Consider the following 22,149-nt stretch of genomic DNA (forward strand, 5'->3'; position numbering starts at 1 on the left):
GTTCAGTCAGTTTTGTCCGCGATTGTGTTCAGTTGTTCAGTTTTTTCCGCGCGGGTGCAATGCGTTTTGATGCGTTTTTCACGCGCGTGATAACAAACTGAAGGTTTACAAACAACATCTCTCAGCAACCATCCATGAAAAACGCATCGCATCTGCACCTGCTTCCGGATGCAATGCGTTTTTTCACGCAGCTCCATTCACTTCTATGGGACCAGGGCTGCGTGAAAAATGCAGAATATAGAACATGCTGCGCAGAAGTGATGCGTGAAAAACAACGCTCATGTACACAGACCCATTGAAATGAATGAGTCAGGATTCAGTGCAGGTGCGATGCGTTCACGTCACGCATTGCACCTGTGCGGAAAACTTGCTTGTGTAAAAGGGGCCTAAGTCAGTGAAAAAATTCAGGGAGACATGCACTACTTTGGTCCGTGATGTGGGTCAAACACGCCCATTGTAGTCTATGGATCTGGGCAAATCAGACACAAAACGCATGGCATCCGTGTTATGTCCGTTTTCACTGACCACTGATAAACTAGCTTGGTGTGGTTAGGGTCAGGACTGGAGCTGTGGCAGAGGAAGGAGAGGTGCATCATGGGTTTGGTTGGATGCGGCAACAGGAAGTGCTACATACTGGATGGGAACAGACCAGAGGGATCAGTTTATACGGTGAAAACCAATCAGGAGAGTCCAAACTGGATAAAAAGCATGGGGAAAGTGTACACGAGGTAAGCAACTACATCTGGTAAAAGAATCCAGGAAAACTTTGCTAAACACGAGAGTATGTACCCCCTTTCTTACTTCCTCTGTAGGTCTCTATTAAAAAAAAAAATATAAATGCCATTGTAAAAAACAAAAATAAAAAAATTTAAACGCCATTAAAATTTTTAGCATGTTGTACTTTTTTTTTTTAAGCAGGGCCAAATAACAATGGATTAGCACAGCCAGGAAATCTGCCAAAAAGCACAATAGCCAGAGCATGCTCCAATTTAAAAATAAATAAAAATAAATAACTCCACAGAAAAAAAGAAATGTGCACGTCTGTACTGCTTTCCATAATTTCCATAGACTTACAGCTAACAGCTGAGGTGTTTTTTTATACACTGTGAAAAGTGCTACAATCTGGAGAAGCCCAACCCTCCCTCCTCTACGATTCATGCGGAATCTGTAAGGGAAACGGCGGTGACCCCTCATAGCGGTGCACAGAGGGCCTACATGCCGGTTTTACGGGACCATAGGCGCTGTTTGGGCTCCTTGTCCTTATTATAAGCTTTCTGTCTATAATAACGGTCTCCTCCTTTTACAGGAGGTTGCAGTGGAGGACCAGGCCGCTCTGTAGGACCGGGCCGCTCTGTAGGACCAGGCCGCTCTGAAGGATCAGGCCCCTCTGTAGGACCAGGCCCCTCTGTAGGACCAGGCCCCTCTGTAGGACCAGACCGCTCTGTAGGACCAGGCCCCTCTGTAGGACCAGGCCGCTCTGTAGGACCAGGCCGCTCTGAAGGACCAGGCCCCTCTGAAGGACCAGGCCCCTCTGTAGGACCAGGCCGCTCTGAAGGACCAGGCCGCTCTGTAGGACCGGGCCCCTCTGTAGGACCGGGCCGCTCTGTAGGACCGGGCCGCTCTGAAGGACCGGGCCGCTCTGAAGGACCGGGCCGCTCTGTAGGACCAGGCCCCTCTGTAGGACCAGGCCCCTCTGTAGGACCAGGCCGCTCTGTAGGACCAGGCCCCTCTGTAGGACCAGGCCGCTCTGTAGGACCAGGCCGCTCTGTAGGACCAGGCCGCTCTGAAGGACCAGGCCGCTCTGTAGGACCAGGCCGCTCTGTAGGACCAGGCCACTCTGAAGGACCAGGCCCCTCTGTAGGACCAGGCCGCTCTGAAGGACCAGGCCGCTCTGTAGGACCAGGCCTCTCTGTAGGACCAGGCCTCTCTGTAGGACCAGGCTGCTCTGTAGGATCACCCCCCCCCCCCCCCCCCGTAATAGTATATTGGGCAGACTAGATGGGCCAAATGGTTCTTATCTGCTGACACATTCTATGTTTCTAACAGAAGGATTTTGTGCGCAGCAGCTGCTTGTCCAGGAGACGTTTGTCTCGCAGCTGTCACGGCTGATTTGACCTAATCCAGTGTTCTCCGTGTCCCAGATGCTTAATTTCCCTCCGTTACCCTCGTGCATTGACTTCTCCAAATTCTTCCTTGCTCAGTGACTCATTGTTTTGTGCGTTTCTAAAAACAGACGATTTTCTAATTATTTCCCTGAAACATGGATCCTGTGTGCAAGTCTGCAGCGAGCGGTTAGAAGGTGACGTTTCCGTGGACATGCTCGAGACACCAAGGAAATGGAACCAAAGAGGACAAGCTGAATTTAAAGGGGTTGGGCGTACAGCACATGACCTAAGAAGTGTTGGCCGCATCGGATAGTGCTGCATCTCGGAAAACCCCTTTAAAGTGGTTGTGTCACTTCTGCAAATGGCATTTATTATGTAGAGAAAGTTAACACAAGGCACTTACTAATGTATTGTGAGTGTCCATATTGCTTCCTTTGCTGTCTTGAGTTATTTTGTTATTTTTCTATCACATTATACACTGCTCGTTTCCATGGTTACGACCACCCTGCAATCCATCAGCGGTGGCCGTGCTTGCACACTACAGGAAAAAGCATCAGCCTCTCTGATGGCTGGGACTGGGAGCTCGCATAGGCTGGTGCTTTTTCCTATAGTGTGCAGGCACGACCACCGCTGCTGGACTGCAAGGTGGACGTCACCATGGAAATGAGCAATTTAGGCTACTTTCACACTAGCGTTCGATCGGATCCGTTCTGAACGGATCCGATCATAATAATGCAGACGGAGGCTCCGTTCAGTACGGATCCGTCTGCATTATTTTAGCATATAACAGCTAAGTGTGAAAATAGCCTCGGACGGATCCGTCCAGACTTTCAATGTAAAGTCAATGGGGGACGGATCCGCCTGAAGATTGAGCCATATTGTGGCATCTTCAAATGGATCCGTCCCCATTGACTTACATTGTAAGTCTGGACGGATCCGCACGCCTCCGCACGGCCAGGCGGACACCCGAACGCTGCAAGCAGCGTTCAGCTGTCCGCCTGTCCGTGCGGAGGCGAGCGGAGCGGAGGCTGAACGCCGCCAGACTGATGCAGTCTGAGCGGATCCGCTCCATTCAGACTGCATTAGGGCTGGACGGAAGCGTTCGGGTCCGCTCGTGAGCCCCTTCAAACGGAACTCACGAGCGGACAGCCGAACGCTAGTGTGAAAGTAGCCTTATAATGTGATGGAAAAATAAATCCAGCCAGCAAAGGAGGCAATATGGACAAGCACAATACACTAGTGCCTTGTATTAACTTTCTCTACATGATAAATGCCATTTGCTGAAGTTAGACAACCCCTTTAACGATATGTGTATTCTGTGGTTTTATCATGAAGTGTAGCTAGTCTTTTATATTACTTTATTTCTATTCTAAATGCCCTTAAATTCATTTGTGTATAGTACTGATAGGCCCCTGAAGTTCAGGCTATCTATTACAGAATACACCACTGACTCGTACGCAGATCTCATAGAGCGCCATAGCACCCCACCCAGTTTCCCAGTACATCCAGTACATGTGCGTCAATTACTCCCAAGCAATGCAGAATACAAAGCACAACACCCCAGATTTCTGATGAATGTACATTTTTTTATTAAACATTTTATTTAAACATTTGTAATACAAACAAGTCTCCCTCTACCTCACCCACTTTATTCGAATTCTACGTCAGAAAAGTGGAACGTGCTTCATAAATATGACGCTCATTCTGACCACCATAGGTCTCACCCGACTGGCATAAATACATTGATAAATCTCCTGCTTCTCATCTATTACAAAGCTGACTGCCTGCAGCCACCACTAGGGGGAGCTCAATGCATAGGAATTTATGCAGTTACCATTGACTGAAATGGAAGCTGTAATCCTCTGTTTGCGCTGAGCTCTCCCTGGCGGTGTGTTCACATCAGAAAGGAGGAGTTCAGAGCTGGGCCCCGTAGCAGTTGCACAATCTGAAGGTACGCCACTGAGTGTACGGATTTCACAGTTCTGCAGGAATAGGGGCCGCAGAGAGCTCAGTACTGGCAGAAGTATGCATTGCTGGTCCTGGTATAGCACACTGGTGCAGGGTTTCCTGTACCGCTGTGCTATGCAGAGCTTTTAGCGGAACGGGCACAGGCAGGAGCTCCTGCCCGTACTGAGCTCTCTGCGGCCCCTATTCCTGCAAAACTGTGGAATCCATATATTGTATACATGTCCTTATTTTACAGGATACCAAAAAGCGCTATAGGCGCCCTGAACTTCAGGGGTGTATTTTGACAGTTAAATAAATAAATAAATGTAATAACACATTTGATTTATTTTTCTTAGAATGGTTCTTATACTGGTTATAAACTGGAGCGCTGTGCAATAGTGACCTCTAGTGGTGAGATGGGTAAGTGATAAACTACAGATGGAGAGGGGGAACTCGCAAAGTTAGTTTTTCTTGAGTTTGCGTTGCCCTAATATGCGGCAAATTTATCGCACGTTATTTGATTTTCGCGCATGTTTAAACCTAACACGTTTTGCCTAGAGGTATGTCTTTTTTTTTTTTTTTTTTTACGCTGTCCTCTTACTGGAGTAAAATTCCCCCCTTTTTTTTGTAACTTTTAGAAATCCGCAGTTGATAAATCTGGCATACACCTAATTAACGCAGCTAACCATTGCCACTTTTATACCCGCTTTTCAAAAGTGCTGAACTCGGCATAAAAATCATTACAAAAAAACACACATTTTTTTGCGCAAAAATGGTGCGCGCCAAAATTTACGACTTTTACCTGCCAGATTTCAGCCATGAAGGAAATAATAAATCCACCATCCACCATATTTTTTGTGCCGTCAGGGCAGATTTCATAAATGCCTATGGAATATAACTGGGCACAGCTGTGCTAAAGAGATTGGCGCTGAGCCCTGGCCGCCATCTACTGCAGACATCTGGTACATTTGACGATTGTGTTGACGTGTCACGTGTTTGTAGTTTTGCCAAGTTTCATAAAATTGTGGGACTTACATGTACAATTTTACTTTTGGGGAACGTTCACATGACTTTTCAGCAGAATTTGACCGAAAAGCCGGTGGCGGCTGAGTTCTTTCTGCCTCCCTCATATCTCAATAGGAGGCAGTGCTGAGGATGGTGGAGCAGCAGCTTAAAGTCGCAGCCTTGCCGAGCACGGACATGTCCTTTTTTTGGCATGGCTGCTGCTAAAAGGCACTCTCAGCACTGCCTCCCATTGAGAAGTATGGGCGGCAGAAACTATGTGGCTGCCGGTGGGTTTTTGTCAAAATTTAGGTGTGGCTGTCCGCGCCAAAATTCCGCTGAAAAAGCCATTGTGTGAACATCCCCTTGGAATGACTCTAGTGTAGTGAGCCAAAAACTGCAGAATTTTTCCTAAAATGCTGCTGTAAGAATAGGCCGCAGCAAGGGACTGCGGTATTGATGGATGGGTCATCAATATCTGTCCAATACCCCCCACCTCTGCCGATTCGCTGTTCTGCAGTAGCTCCGGCTCGGGAAACGGGAGCAGAACTACAAGGGGTGCAGGTTGATGATGGCCCCGGGCCCTTTCACATGATGGGGCCCACCAGAGAAATAATGGCAATTTTCAGGTGTGCAGTGCTATCAGCATCCGCAGGACCTCCGCTGCCATGTGCTACCTACCATTTACCATCTTGCAGGCAGCGCTAGGACCATGGCCCTACCGGAAACCAGGGCCAAGCGGGAATGCATCCCGGTGCAGGAGGTGTGATGATGTCACTGCCTCTGCCATCTACGCTGGGATGCTGACTGTACATGGACTTTGAAGTCGCACTTGTCAGGGAATCAGTGAGATGAGTAAAAAGTTTATTTTCTCCTCTCGGTCATTTTTACCTTGTGGGGGCACAAAAGGGGCATCATTACTGTGTAGGGCAAATGACTTTGTAGGGGTACAAAATGTGGCACGTTTACTAAGTGATTCTCTATACTCATCTGGGGCACTGTATTAAAATTTAAGGGTACTATTTTTTTTTGGGGGGGGGGGGGTAACTATAGTCATGATACTATCTATGAAGGGGGCATTGTGCCCTACAGCAGGTACAATAATAGCGGTAACAGGGCAGAGATCTGGGGGTATTAGCAGGATAGAGAGGATGCTGGAAAAGTAAGGAACCAAAGATGTCTTTGTTGTAAACTCTGCAGACACAAGTTGGGGCTGTAAGACGTCGTCATGGTGGTCCGGGCCAGATGGAAAAAAAAACTGGAAAAGTGAATGACTCCAGTTGGAGAACACATGTAAGTCATGGGATATAGCTGTACTGCAATCACCTATGTTGTGTGTGTATCAGGAATATCTACCACTACATGGTCACTCAGTGGCGGTAATATTTTATGGTATGATTTTTCAATAATAGTAGGGTAATATTGTGCAGTCCCTATTACTGGTATTGGTCCTGGTGCGGTGTTACCTGGGTTGGAGACCACTCCGGACTGAGATGTTCCCCCTCTTCATGATGCTTAGCCCCTAGCTTTGTGCTGCGACCATGGTGTGCGAGTAGGTAAGGTGCAGGAACTTCCCTTTACACGTGGAGCGGTGTTATGGACCACAGACAGGACTGCTCATCACCCGGTGTCTGTCACTGCGCATGCACTGTGTATCCACCACACATGTGAGGAACCTTGTCCATATATGTCATGTCCGCACTTGAGGAGAGAGGAAGTCATGGAAGAAAGAGAGCAGCAAATTGCTCAATTAAAGATGTCTGCAATTAGCTTTTTTTTATTTTTTAAACTGAACCTGTAAGGCCTCTTTCACGTGTTCTATCCGTGTTCTGCGTGGACCACACACGCATCCATTAACTTTAATGCGTTTAGTTGCACATTGCTAATTTTCCACTGACTGTGCCAAAGGTCAGTGGAAAAACTATGGAGGCATGCACTACCTTGGTCCGTGATGCCGACCAATCATGCCTATTAAAGTCTATGGGTCACACAGAGGGGCAAAGAATGGACACACGGACCATACACGGATTCTTCACGGATGTCCTCAGGAAATAATTTGCACCAAGCTCCAGTTCTGCGTGCAGCCCAGCTCCCCTCCTCCGGTCCGCTCAGCCTCTCCTGTACGTGATTCATCCTGGCATGCGCTGATGATGTCATTTTATAAATCCACCTCTGCTGGCAGGACATGTATGATTATTCCATGCATCCCTGTGCCACTGGCCGCCCCCGCTCTGCCATACTGTTCATCCAGCCCAACTACATCCATGTGTGACTATTTTCATGTCTACTATTTGGACCCTCCAGCAGCTCTGCTACACCAGCTGTGATAACCTCTTTGCTCTGCTACACCACCACCACCTAAAAGATCAGTGGCTTAGCAGACCCACCAGACCAGGTGAGTGCAGAACTGTAAGGTAGGTATATTCTCCTGTAAGTATCCCTTCTACTTGAGAATACAGACATATAGCAGCTTTCGACTCTCGGACTGGGGCTACCCACAGCTTGCGGCCACTTGGCATCAGCTCTGCTACATTGCAACTAACGGTAGTAAATGTGGTTGTCGTTGCAGCCTGAAAATTGTCACAACACCTGCCAGAAGTCCCAGCCTGCGGAAACGCGACCACATTCACAATTATTAGATGCATTCTCATAGGTCGCTGTGTAGCTCTAATGAAAAATAGACTAGTACCCCCTTATAGTGTACACATATGCCATTACTTAGTGCATGAACCCTGATACTCTCCATGAGGCGCTCTCCTCTTAGTACTTGTGACTTTGTGCCTATTATAGGAATATCCCATAGTAATTCCACATCTATTTATTCGCTGACAAACAACAAACTTTATCGACAAAAACACACACAAACAAAGTCCTCCGGCGAACGAGCAGCCTGTTTTAGTTATACATCTACGTCATCACAGTACGGCCACGCCCACAGTCTGCTTACCAGGGTAACGTAGGCGGGCGCTTTCCCGACCAATCACTGAAAAGGCTGGGCGGAGCTATTGATTTGGAGCGCCCTGTACTGAGTCTGCGCGTGTCGAACATGTCTTCTTGTACTGTGCACATGGAAGTCAGGGGCCACTCACCGGGAGCTTAGGGGCCACTGACGGCTGTCGTGAAAGTGCCGTTCTTGTCCACAGAGTGGTGAGTGTATGTGTAGTAGTAGTGTGATGCTACAACGCTCTAGGTAGGTGTCAGAGCCTGCTGGGGGTTGTAGTACTCCACCAGTGTTTGCATATTGGGAATGTGCTGTCCATAGGTCACCATGAAGCAGTCTGATGTCACCTGGGATTTTTGGTCGCTTTATGACTTTTTCATCCCTTTTTTATTCTAATTTTTTTTTGGGGGGGGGAGACCAAAAACAACAAATCGGCCATTGTGATTTTATTTATTTAGTTATTTATTTTTACGGTGTTTATTGTACTGGATAAATGCATTTTCTTAGTTTGGTTGTTTTGGGACGCGGCGATGCCAATGATTGCTCTTTTCTCTTATTAAAAATTCAGGATTTCAATTTTTTTTATATATCTTTGAAAACTTTTTTTTTTTTTTTATGCTTATTTTAAAGTTCATTTGAAGTTCATTCATCACCAGGATAGTCATTTTCTGTACAGCCTGCCATTGTGAATAGAAGATTCATTCTTATGTCCGTGGATTGTTTACATCCAGTGGTCCACGGTGACCAATGAGTGGCGTCTGCGGTGATGTACCGGAGGACCAGGTAAGTAGGAATCTTCTATTGCCGGAGGCAGGCTGTGTGCAGTACAGAAACAGTGTTTATTCTCAGAGAACCCCTTTAGGTCCTATCTAGGGGACTTTAACATGTGATCGTCTGATCACTTCACCCGTAGACTGCAATGATCTAACACTGGAGCCTGTGGGAGTTTCACTATGCTCCTGTGGAGCTCTGCCACAGACAGGGCCTGATAGGAACTTCACAATGGTAGGCCCGAGGCTGCCATAGCAACCAAGCGGCTCCCTCAGTCTTGGAAAAGACCCCTCCGATGCCGTGATCGCAAATGACCACATCATCTCTGCTCACCAAAAACAGCGCCGTACATTGTATCGTGGTTGTGCTGGGTATTGCGCTCAGCCCCATTCACTTCCATGGGGCTGAGCTGCTCCTAAGCCACGTGACCGATGAATGTGACATCACTCTGCCTAGGAAAAGCTGCGAGAAGGGCGCAGTGAACGTGCGAGCGCCGCTTCCTTCTCAAACAGCTGATCGACGGGGGTCCTAGTGGTCGGACCCTCACCGATCAGATACTGATGAACTATCCAGACAGCTGAAATGAATGGGTCAGGATTCTGTCCGGACGCTACGCGCTTGCTTTAGACATCGCACCCTGATGGAAAACTCGCTCATGTGAAAGAGGCCTTAACTCCTAACGCATTTTGACGTACAGGCTCCATACGCACGATCTGACGGCTGTATGATACAGCCAGCATCCGGCCACCCCTGCCATTAAACCCCTCGGGTGCCGCGATCAAGGCTGATCGCGGCACCTGTGAAGTGATGCAGCTCCATCTTTCTTCCGATCCGGAGCCCCCGCAATGAAATCGCGGGGCTCCGATCGGTTGCCATGGCAGCCTGGACGCCGCTGAAGTGATCCAGGCCTGCCATGGCTTTCTCCATACTGAGCTATGCACGAGGCATAGCGCTGAATGGAGAGTGTAACAATCCTATTCACTGTAATAGCTCTCTATTATGGTGAATGGGAGAGGGGATCAAAAGATCCCATGTACGAGGCCCCTATGGGGGTTAATTGTTGTATAAAAATATATATTATTCACAAAATATCAGGGCAGCACACCTAGTAAGATAATCAGTAAAAAGGGTGCCAGCGGTATCTCACTTAACCAGTGATAAATCGATAAAAAATAAACACACCGCAGCACTTCCAATAGGTGAAAATAGTGGGATCCTTTATTCACCCATGCGTACGTTTCGGTCCACTTGCTGGGACCTTTTTTTGCTTGAAAATGGTCCCAGCAAGTGGACCGAAACGTTGTACGCATGGGTGAATAAAGGATCCCACTATTTTTACCTATTGGAAGTGCTGCGGTGTGTTTATTATATATATATCCTCCCTTTCCCAATTTTACATATAAAAAAATAACTATTAAAATATTTTAAAAAAAATTATTGTGCAGTGAACGCAGTAACAGAAAAAAACACGCAGTTTGCTTTTTTTTTGTTATTTTGTCCCCCAAAAAATTGAATAACTGTGATCAAAACGTTTTATATACTACAAAAATGGCATCAATGAAAACTACAGTTCATTACGCAAAAAACAAGCTCTTATAAAGCTCTGTAGACCGCAATATAAAAAAGTTATGGCTGTCATAATATAACGATGCAAATAAAATTTAGATTTTTCTAAAGTTTTTAATTTTAAAGTAGTAAAACAAACAAAAAAATGTTCAAGTTTGGCATCGCCGCATTCGTATCGAGACGCCAAAAAAAAAACGTCTGATTAATTTTTAGTGAATGGTGAACGCTGTGATGTCAAAACCTTGGTAGAATTCAGTTTTTTTTTTTTTTTTTTTTTTTTTTTTCAATTTTGCCACACAAATAATTTGGTTCCTTTTTTCTAATACAAGACATGGTACGTTAAAATGGTGGCATTAAAAAATGCATCTTGTCCCGCAAAAAATAAGCCCTCATATAGCTATGTGAACGGAAAAATAAAAAAGTTATGGCTGTTGGAACATGAGGAGGAAAAATAAAAAATGGTAAGAATGAAAATGGGCCTGGTCTTGAAGGGGTAAAGTGTCCTGTACTTTAAACAACAAAAATAAAATTTGATATGTCATAGAAACATATTGAAGGTTTTGACTGGTGGGGGTCCGAGTGCGGAGACCCCCACTGATCATTAGATTGAGGTGATAGAAGCTCGTAGGGGATCATTTACAAAGAGCGGTGTTTTACACCAGTCTTTGTCCCCCCTCCCCCCTCACCGCTGAAGGATGCGCCTAATTTATGACTAGGTGTAAATTCGGCAGTCTGTGCACCTTGGGAAAAACCTCTCCAGCCCAATTTATCAGACATCATTTGTTAGTAAGTTTGTCGGGGCCGGTGCCCCGGCTCGGCCTCCGTCACTCCCCCTCCTCCGCGTCTGCCCACCTATCTGCCGCGTCTGCCCGCCCTTGGTCTCTTCTCTATCTTTCCTCCTACTGTCCGTAATCCCGCGCATGCGCCGATGACCGCGATATCGGCGCGTGCGCATTGAATGACCACAGTCTGGCCGGGGCATCACAGTTTACTGTGCGCATGCGCCGGCCCGGGCCTAACTTATGTTCTTGCCGTGATGCTGTGATCACGGCAAGAATGTAAGTTAGGCCCGGGCCGGCGCATGCGCACCGTAAACTGTGATGCCCCGGCCAGACTGTGGTCATTCAATGCGCACGCGCCGATATCGCGGTCATCGGCGCATGCGCGGGATTACGGACAGTAGGAGGAAAGATAGAGAAGAGACCATGGGCGGGCAGATGCGGAGGAGGGGGAGTGAATTGGTATGAAAATGACCCAGGGGCCTGGGCACCGGCCGTTGTAAGGCCGCCCCTGGGCACCTTCACAGCCTCATTTGCATACGGAATAAAAGTGTTTTTTGGACGAATGATGCTAGCAGGGAACTAACGGTAAGAACAGTTTTAATAGGGGGGATGCCGTGGACATAAGTGTGTTAATAGGGTCAATCGGCGTGAAAGACTCCCTTTAATATGTCACTACGAGATATCAAAAGTTTTTAAAAAGTACGGGTGCACTTTAGGAAGGCGGGAACAGTTTTCTACTCCTTCTTCTTGCTCTCCAGGGTGGTCACTGGCACCATGTCTGGTCCATATGGCTGTGCGATATCTCATGGGGCCACCATGTTACTGTACCTGTACAGATAATTTGTGCAATCGATGATGGGCAGACAGATACAAGCATGGTATATGTCTGAATATGTGGATAGTAATAAATCACTGCCTCTCATATACATTGACTTTACATAATAGATGCATAATCCCCCCCCCCCAGTCTATTCACCTAAAGCATGATGTGGACTGTCATTACACAGTTTGCCCACTAGGGTGTGCTGTTACTCCAGTACTTACATGTAATGCACTCAGCTGGGCTCCCCATTCACAATCCTGCAAAGTGTTATTACATGGAATCTGCTTAGTATCCGCCTCTCGTTGTTGTCAATGGGAAATCTGTACACTGGGATTTTTCTGCGTGGAAAAAAAAAAAGGTAATTTAAAGTGGCGGGTGCCACGCACATTGATTAGCTTCATTGAATGGGGTTATGTCTACACATGGGGCTGTGGCATGTACAACTGCAAATCCGTAGCAGGATTCAAAGTTTTAGATTTGTCTAACGGAAAAAAAGTGTGCACATACCCTCCGATGTCCGGCTTGTGCCCCAGAGCACGGAGGGGGTGGGGGAAGGAATAGCTTTTGGAAACAGTAGCATGTCAACTGTTGTGTTTTTCTTGGGCAGTTTTCACACTTTGCAATGGAAGGATGAGATCTGCGCCAAAACGGCATGGAATCCGCACTAAAAATACAATAAATAGTGCACATATATCTGTACACAGTGCTGCCATCCTAAGGCTACCGGCACATCAAAACAGCACATCAATCTGCCTATTTATCACATATTATTATTTTTATAATGTTTTTTTGGTGCAGATTTGATGCTGTTTTGCCGCAGATCTCGCCCCTTCCTTTGCAAAGTGTGAAAACCGCACTAGAAAAATACAACAGTTGACACCCTGCAGATTTCAAAATCCGCACGGCAGTTCAGTTTCCGCACGGAAGAAAAAAAAGCAAAGTGCACATTAGATTTGTCTAATCTCATTCACTTTGCTGGTACTGGATTACTGCAAGGAAAAACCGCACGTAACCCGCATTGCGTGCAGGCAGCCTTAAGCCTCATTCACGGACGTGTCTCCTCGAACAGCACACCTCCTCGTTTATTGTAATGTGTGTATTCGCACATCTGTGTTTTTAGCACGGCAGCATGCTCTATTTTGTCCGTGTTCACGGATCCATCGCTCCCATTATACAGGGTGGGCCATTTATATGAATACACCTTAACAAAATGGGAATGGTTGGTGATATTAACTTCCTGTTTGTGGCACATTAGTATATGTGAGGGGGGGGAAACTTTTCAAGATGGGTGGTGACCATGGCGGCCATTTTGAATCCAACTTTAGTTTTTTCGATAGGAGGAGGGTCATGTGACACATCAAACTTATTGGGAATTCCACAAGAAAAACAATGGTGTGCTTGGTTTTAACGTAACTTTATTCTTTCATGAGTTATTTACAAGTTTCTGACCACTTATAAAATGTGTTCAATGTGCTGCCCATTGTGTTGGATTGTCAATGCAGCCCTCTTCTCCCACTCTTCACACACTGATAGCAACACCGCAGGAGAAATGCTAGCACAGGCTTCCAGTATCCGTAGTTTCAGGTGCTGCACATCTCGCATCTTCGCAGCATAGACAATTGCCTTCAGATGACCCCAAAGATAAAGGTCTAAGGGGGTCAGATCGGGAGACCTTGGGGGCCATTCAACTGGCCCACGACGACCAATGCACTTTCCAGGAAACACTTCATCTAGGAATGCTCGGACCTGACACCCATAATGTGGTGGTGCACCATCTTGCTGGAAAAACTCAGGGAACGTACCAGCTTCAGTGCACATCATCATGTAGCAATTTCGCATACCCAGTGGCCGATCTGACCCCCTTAGACTTTTATCTTTGGGGTCATCTGAAGGCAATTGTCTATGCTGCGAAGATATGAGATGTGCAGCACCTGAAACTACGGATACTGGAAGCCTGTGCTAGCATTTCTCCTGCGGTGTTGCTATCAGTGTGTGAAGAGTGGGAGAAGAGGGCTGCATTGACAATCCAACACAATGGGCAGCACATTGAACACATTTTATAAGTGGTCAGAAACTTGTAAATAACTCATGAAAGAATAAAGTTACGTTAAAACCAAGCACACCAATGTTTTTCTTGTGGAATTCCCAATAAGTTTGATGTGTCACATGACCCTCTTCCTATTGAAAAAACAAAAGTTGGATTCAAAATGGCCGCCATGGTCACCACCCATCTTGAAAAGTTTCCCCCCTCACATATACTAATGTGCCACAAACAGGAAGTTAATATCACCAACCATTCCCATTTTTATTAGGGTGTATCCATATAAATGGCCCACCCTGTAGTTTATGGGTCCGTGAAAAAACACGGATGCCATCTGTTTTTCATGCACCGTTGGGAGATGCAATGAAAATTAGTTTTGAACTGTAGAGAGTCTGTGACACACGGACCCAACATGGATCCCTCACGGATGAACCACTGACCATCCTATTATGGATCACGGCACGGACGTGTGAATGAGGCATTAGTCTGATTACGGATGCTCAGGGCAGCCAGGTGACATTTCTCGGGATCCCCCGCTCCTTATTTGTCCTCGTCACGGGCTGGAATATGGTGCCCAGAAGTTGACTTTCATCCAGCGATAAATATAAGAATTCCTGCGTAAACGACCAAATCCCGTCTGATTCTTCACCTTTATCTGAGAATTCCTGGTCTGCTCTTATTGGGAAGATCTCCTACTTCCTGCCGCTCTGATGCTCCGGCGCTATGAAGCCTCCGAGCCTTTTCCTGTTTGGCGCCTGCGGATTTGGTGCTATAGACGTCATGGGTTTCGGGGCTGAGTTCATATTTTTATTTAAAGGGATAATTCACCAAAACGTAACTTCAGGACCTTTTATGTTGGGAGTGAGATCAAGAAAAGCGTAGCTTGGATGTCGGTCCTCCTCCTCCTCTGCCCACGGTCAGTCCCTGGGGACAGCGTGGTTGGAAGGAATTGGTGTGTCAGGCTGTGGATCTATAGTAACCAGTTAGTGATGTATGGCGCTGTACTGGGAAGGGGTCGTGCACACTAACGTATTTTGTTTCTGTGTCGGTTCTATGTGGTTTGTTTTTTGCCGGATTGTATGCAGACCTATTGATTTCAATGGGTCCGCAAAAAAAATGCTGACATCACACAGTTTGCTGTCCGCATCCATATGTCTGTTACGTAGCCACACAAAAAATATAGAGCATGTGCAATCCTTGTCCATTTTGCGGACAAGTATAGGCATTTTTACAATGGATCCACAAAAAACAAACGGATGCAACACGGCGTCCTCCGTATTTTTTGCAGACCGCAAAATACATTCAGTCGTATGCATGAGCCCTAAGCTGCTTGATAGCAGTCACGTAGCGCCATTCCCCTCCACGGCTTCAGAATGGAGTGGGCTGACAGGCGCTCGAAGGGCAGCCACTTTTCCCAACTCCATGCGCAGCAACTTTTTCCCCCAGGATCCTAGTATGTCTGTGCTTATTTGGCCCTGACTTTTTATATTTAAAGGGGTTGTCTAATACATAGTAAAAAGGCAGGAACAGGTGTAAAAAAAAAAAACTGTCATTTTAAAAGTCCCGCCTTCTGGCGCCGTCGTGACAATGTCCTATCCGCTGGACCTTTGTGGTCACATGATGTGCCACTGGAAAGGCGGGACTTACAGAAGGGACGACCCATTTAAAGGGAATATTACACCAGACATTGATTTATGCTTGGTATATTAGCGGTTGTGCAGGGTTAGGAAAAACATGGCTGCTTTCTACATAAAAAGGCGCCCCCAGTGTCTTACAGGTTGTGTGTGGTATTGCAGCTCGGTCCCATTCACTTCAGTGGAGGTGAGCTACAATACCTTCACAGCCCACGGACAAGGAAGGGGGGGGGGGTTCATCAGGTATTAAAATCAAGGAAAAACCCCTTTAAGTTCTGGAGTCGGTGATTTGATGTTACCGAAAAGCCCTAGAGAAATCCCAGGTGCTGCCATGATATCGGTGCAGAGGTGACTGGATCATACGGGGTCAGCGCCTCTCATCCTCATGATATTGCATGCTGCTTTAGGAATATAGGCCGTGTGGATTTAATCTGCTCGCAGCACGTGGGATTATCTCTAATCTGACCGGCCGCAGGTTCTCAATGTCACAGGCGGACATTCTGCCTCTGTCTTTCCTCAAAGTCGGCAGAAAGCGCGGCATTGATCTGCTCCTCCGATCCTCCTCTCTTACCGGGGGTCCCCGTGCCGTTTGCTGTGCACGATCCCCACTTTCACAAATTATAACAAGTGCCTCGTACTCCGCGGGTAATTACCTGTCATTGCAGGCGGTTATATGCACCCACAGTCACCTGCCTGTACGGGAGGGGGGGGGGGGGGAGAAAGAGCTGAAATGTTATCTGTCATATATCCTTTGAGAGTCTATCATTAGATGCAGTGTCACCCGGGAGTGACCTGACGCTGGCGCCCTGCCCGGCCGTTTTCTAAGGTTGCGTTGCTCAAATTTCACAGCAAAAAGCTGCTAATCAAGCACACTTGGCGAATATAATCTGAGCAGGTATTTAAGGGCTATAATCGGCGCTGCTATATCTGAGCGATGTATTACTACAGCCGTCCTGCCAGGTTTTTTTCTAGGGGGTGTTAACAGGCCCTAGTGGGCCTGGCGTATGCCATGGGTAGTAAAGTGTAGTCGACAGCACATTATACTACAGCTGACACCCCTTCCCAGTGTTTTCCAGTAGGCAGCACATCGCCCTGTGGAAACATACAGGTGCTGCCACAGGGCGATGACCAGGAGCAAACCGATAAATCCCAATCATTGCAGCCGCGTTTACATCATCATTTTAGTAACTACTTGCATTCCCATGATATAACATCTATTCCTATGACTGTGTGTTGTATTATTCCTGCCAGAAACTAAGAATGAATTACTAGCCGTCTGCAATGAAGGTCCAGATGGGTGCGACTACTTGGGGGGCGTACCCTTGTGTAGTCTGATTGGAGAGTGCCAGACTGTGCAGGGACACCCCTCTCCTCCAACTATTAACAAAAAGCGTGACCTTTATCGCAGACTGATGGCAATTCATTCATAAACTTTCAGAAGGAATAATAGAGGAATAGCACAACATACAGTCATGAGAAATGATGCTCTGTTATTACATGGGGGTGCAAATGGTTGCTAAAACAGACCTGTCAGGAGAGGTGAGGGGCCCGCTTTCATTTGTCAGACAACTAATATCGTATCGCTCTGCCCCTTCGGTTTTCATTAAGGGCTCATTCAGACGGCCGTATGCTGTCCGCAAAAATGCGGATCTGTTTTTTTTTTTTTTGTGGACAGTTCAGCAAGTCTGCAAAAAAAAAACCCTTTGGCCTTCATTGCCTCTGCTCTGAGCGCTCTGCCCCCTTTTGGCCTTCATTGCCTCTGCTCTGAGCGCTCTGCCCCCTTTTGGCCTTCATTGCCTCTGCTCTGAGCGCTCTGCCCCCTTTGGCCTTCATTGCCTCTGCTCTGAGCGCTCTGCCCCCTTTGGCCTTCATTGCCTCTGCTCTGAGCGCTCTGCCCCCTTTGGCCTTCATTGCCTCTGCTCGATGAGTACGGGTCCTATATACTTTCTGTGGATCTGTACTCCACACGCCCGGCCAGCCCTACAGAGGCAATAAAAGCCGACGAGGCAGAGTGATCAGAGCACCACTTCTGCTGCTTTACCAACGGGGCAATGATCAGGAATGAGCAGTTTGTTCCCGATCATTGCCCTGGGTGTCAGTCCATGTAAATGGGCACTACGGTTCCCCTTGAAACTACTTTGAAGGTTGTATTCTAGAATTGCTTGAGATGCGAGTTGCATTTTTCACAGCTCAGCATCTGTCCGCAGGCAGAGACGGCCCAGGGTAGTGCGTCCTCAAGTCTTGCACGAAGTTCTAACTCTGCTGTCATGCACACAGCCGTCGTACGGACACGGGTGACCCATAGCGTGCCTTCCGTTTTCATGCAGAGGTCTCATGATCCTTGCCCCTAGGGGTGACTGTGGCTCCACATGTTGTGAAGGGGACAGTAAAGTCAAGTACAGAAGCCCCCTTTATGTTGAGCTCTACGGGATTTTCATGTAAGTTTTTGGAAGGTTTACGACCCAGCGATGATTATTTGATGCCTCATGTGACAAATGTAACTAATTAAGTTATTGGAAAGACTTGACTAAACTGATCTGAAGCCTCGGGGGAGCCGGTGTCTTGTAATTACAGCAAATGTCTGCACCGACTGCTTGTTAATCTGTGTCTGTGGCTTCCTGGCATAGTATTCAACGTGGTTTTACTTTTTATAGTGTCATTTGCAGTTTCAGAGATCGGTCCGGAAATTACATATATGCATCTTATAGATATTTGACTGGTGGGGCTTCCAACACACGAGGTCTGACCTCTGAAAAACCCCCACAATATGGAGGGGCATTTAACACTGCGTCCCCGTCTAAGTTCTCCCTAAATAGCGCCCCACCTGGCTGTGCATGGAACTGCAACATGGCCCTGTTTGTTTTAAAATTGCACTGCAGTCCCAGTGGGGATCCCCTTTAATGGATATTCCTGGAAAAGGCTTTAAAGTCGTGTTCTCCAACTTGTAGCTGTCATACGTTTGTGGGGCTAGTCGGAGCACGCTGAGAGTTAGGTTCACAACAGCTGGGGTGCCGCTGATTGCGGACCATTGTTCAACACCCCAATAAAAAAAAAATGGGGGGAAACCGTGAGAGGGAAAGCCACTCACCTGTTTAAAGCTGGTCCAAGGCTCCCATCCCTGCTGCTTCCCAGTAGAGCGGAAGTGTGACGTCCCTTCCATTCTCATGTGGACTGCAGCAGACACTATTGGCCTCAGTGTTCCCCTAGCGGCATGTCACCACCGAGGCCAATGAATGGCTGCAGTGGTCTAGCGATAGAGCAGCTTTGAACATGAGTGGCGCTTCGGGGCGGACAACCCTTTTTAAGGTAGCCGATTTATTATATGCACTTCTATAGCGCTGACATATTCCGCAGCTCTTTACAGACATTAGCATCTAACTGTCCCCAATGAGGCTCACAGTCTAAGGTCCCTATCAGTATGTCTTTGGAGTGTGGGAGGAAACCCACGCAAACACGGGTAGAACATACAAACTCCATGCAGATGTTGTCCTTGGTTGGATTCCAACCTAGGATACCAGTGCTAACCACTGAGCCACCGTGCTGCCCATGTAGGCAGTCAATTTCATCCTGCTGCTTTGGGTCATTGATGGGCTTGCACCACATAATCCTTCTTCTCCATCTTGGTAGTGGGTCGCTTCCCCAGACATCACTGACATGTCTTACCGCTGGGAAATAACCACGTTTTGTCTCATCTTAATTATCTTTTATTATGTTTTTATTAGATCTAAAGGGAATATCGGAAGATCTGTCTTCTTCATCATGGAAGCTTTAGCAGAAGAGCTTTCACACCTCAACCTAGCGAGGCGTTCAGCCATGAAAGACAGCACGACTTACATCCTTGACATTGACGTGTCGAAATCAGTGGAGGAACAAAACGGTCAGACGGTTGCAATTCTGTGCTCGGATAATACGATCAGATTATATAACAAGGAAACCATGGCCTGTCTGCACGAGTACAACGCGCGACCCACTATGCTGAGCGGCGTGCGCTTCTCCCACACAAACAGCAATCTGGTGTTTTCAGCCTGCAGCGATGCCACTGTAAAACTTTGGGACGCCCGTGTGTCTGGCACTGATGCTGTACAGCAATATACTGGTTACCCGTCCAACGTCTTCATCAGCTTCGATGTCTGCTCTAATGACCTTGTCGTCTGCGCCGGCACAGAGAAAGTAGGTGATGACGTGTATCTGGTCTTCTGGGATGGAAGATACACTCCGGATACAGAACCTAAAGAACCGCTCGGGGCTTATTCAGAGTCTCACAACGATGACATCACTCAAGTTCGCTTTCATCCAACCAACCCAAGCCTGGTGGCCACCGGTTCCACCGATGGTCTGGTCAATGTGTTTGATCTCAATGAAGATAACGAGGATGATGCGTTGACTTCTACCTGCAATTCCGAATCCTCTGTGAATATCATTGGGTGGGCAGGAAGGGATGATAAGCAGGTATACTGCCTGACGCACAGCGAAGGGTTCCTCTGGTGGGATCTCAACCAGGTGGACACAGAGGAACCGATTACTCTCTGTAAGGTAGAGGACATGAGAGAACATGTTAGCGGATGTCATATTGACTATCTCATTGCTGGTTTCTATAATAGGGGAAGGGATGCATTGCTGCTTCTCGGAGGGACTCAAGATGGGGACATCAGTTTGTTGAATTGTAATTTTGAAAAGGTCACGCATCTAAAAACCCTAACTGGTGGGCACAGCACCATTGTGCGCTCCGTCTACTGGTGTGGAGACGATGACTCCTTGATAAGTGGTGGGGAAGACGCTCAATTGTTGTTATGGAAGCCGAAAGTCAAGGACATGTCGCCTAAAAAGAGGGACTCCATGAAAGCAGCTTCCTCTGTGCAGCAGAGGGTTCGTATGCACAACACCAAATCCTTCTTGACCAAGCAAAAATGATCGTTAAGTCCTATGGGCTCATGGAATTGTATGCATACCACGTTTAGGTCCGTAAATGTCTCATTACATTGCTGAGAAAATGACTTTTTTTTTTTTTTTTTTTTTTTTTGGCAAATGAGCCTCTAGGAGCAATGGGGGCATTTCCATTACTCCTAAAGGCTCCGCTCTCTCTCCAACTGCTGCGTCCTCTGCACTTTGACAGGGCCAGGCGCCATCACCTTTTATACTGCCTGGTCCTGTCAATCAAATTGGAAAGAGGCGAGGCAGTTACAGAGAGCGGAGCTTCTAGGTGTAACAGCAACGCCCCTGTTGCTCCTAGAGGCTCATTTGCATATATTAAAACCTTGTTTTTCTCAGCAATGCGGGCACATATGAACATGGGACCAACACAGATGTCTTCAGACACCGAGCACACATGTAACAGGTCAGCCAGTGTCCTAGGTACAAATCTGCTGACAGATGCCCTTTAACGGAGTTTGGATTTTTTAAAATATTTTTACTCACTGGTTATAAAGTTAAGATTTTAATAGAGGGCGTCATCCATATTCTAGGAGACATGTATAATGAATGGGTCTTTTAATAACTTTTTTGTATGGGAATTTATATTTTTATTGGAGCTGCCCCCTTGGTTTTAGTAACATAGAAGATTGACGGCTGACCGAGACCCCCTGGTCCGTCTGATCTGCCCCTCAGGTAGTTATGTGCTTATCTAAGGCCGCTTTACATCCACGGTCTATTTTCCAACCATGTCGTCTGCTGAAAGTTTGTTCCAAGTGTATACTCGCCTCCCCCAATTTCAGATTGTACCCCGTTGTTCTTGTTTAGTTTTAATCATATAGATTTTAATCTGTTAATTAGAATAGGGGGTGTACAGCCTGCAGTCCATGCTGCATTCAGAGCAGACCCCAATCCTCAGGATAGGTCATCAATATTAAACTGGTGGGGGTCCGACTCCCGGCACCATACCGATCATCTGTGCCCAGAGGCCTTGGTGCTCTGAGTGCTCAGACCTCTTTCTAGGCCAGTGACGACACGTTGATCGGTCACATAGCCTAGGCGCAGCTCAGTCCCATTTAAGTGAACGGGGCTGGGCTGCAATACCAAGCACAGCCACTACACAGTGGACGGCGCTGTACTTGGTAAGCTGCGTGGAAGCCGCGGTGCTCACTGGAGACCCTCCTCAAATAGCGGATCGGCAGGGGTGCCGGGAGTCGGACCAATGTGATATTGATGACCAGTCTATTAATATGTAAATCCAAGGAAAAACACTTAAATTTTACCGTGGGCTTTGGGATTGGTTCATTCTGCCAACATGACCCTCGGACCAGAAAAGGTTGTGTACCCCTATCTAAAAGGTTGATTGCTTCATTGAATGTAATAGGGGCAGTTGTACTGGTGCCTTACTGCATAATGCCCATATGACCACGTGCTGTATATTTGCCACTGGAACAGAAATGTAAAACAGTAAATTTGGATTGTAAATTATTTTCCGAATATCATTGTATTTTTTAAATAAAAGGAGTTTGGTACATTGTGTTCCACATCCACGTTTCCCCTGTGACTGCTTTACATGATACTTTCTGTATAAAATGAGCGTCTGTGTGCGACCATCCGACTCAGGACTGG

The 22,149-nt window shown here is 47.0% G+C and overlaps 1 protein-coding gene across 1 annotated transcript; it reads left to right on the top strand.

The window, feature by feature from the left end:
- Window positions 1–8,074: 8,074 nt before the first annotated feature.
- On the top strand, window positions 8,075–20,610 carry WDR89 (WD repeat domain 89). Its single transcript, XM_044271869.1, has 2 exons — window positions 8,075–8,201; window positions 19,335–20,610. The coding sequence occupies exon 2, from the start codon at window positions 19,372–19,374 to the stop codon at window positions 20,521–20,523; it is 1,152 nt and encodes a 383-aa protein (XP_044127804.1). The 5' UTR covers window positions 8,075–8,201; window positions 19,335–19,371; the 3' UTR covers window positions 20,524–20,610.
- Window positions 20,611–22,149: the final 1,539 nt, after the last annotated feature.

The sequence above is a fragment of the Bufo gargarizans genome, chromosome 11 (assembly GCF_014858855.1).
Source record: "Bufo gargarizans isolate SCDJY-AF-19 chromosome 11, ASM1485885v1, whole genome shotgun sequence".
Classification (NCBI taxonomy): Eukaryota; Metazoa; Chordata; class Amphibia; order Anura; family Bufonidae; genus Bufo; species Bufo gargarizans.

What these genes read in the sequence shown, in the direction of transcription:
- WDR89 (XM_044271869.1), top strand. Translation starts at nt 19,372, where the DNA reads ATGGAAGCTTTAGCAGAAGAGCTTTCACACCTCAACCTAGCGAGGCGT.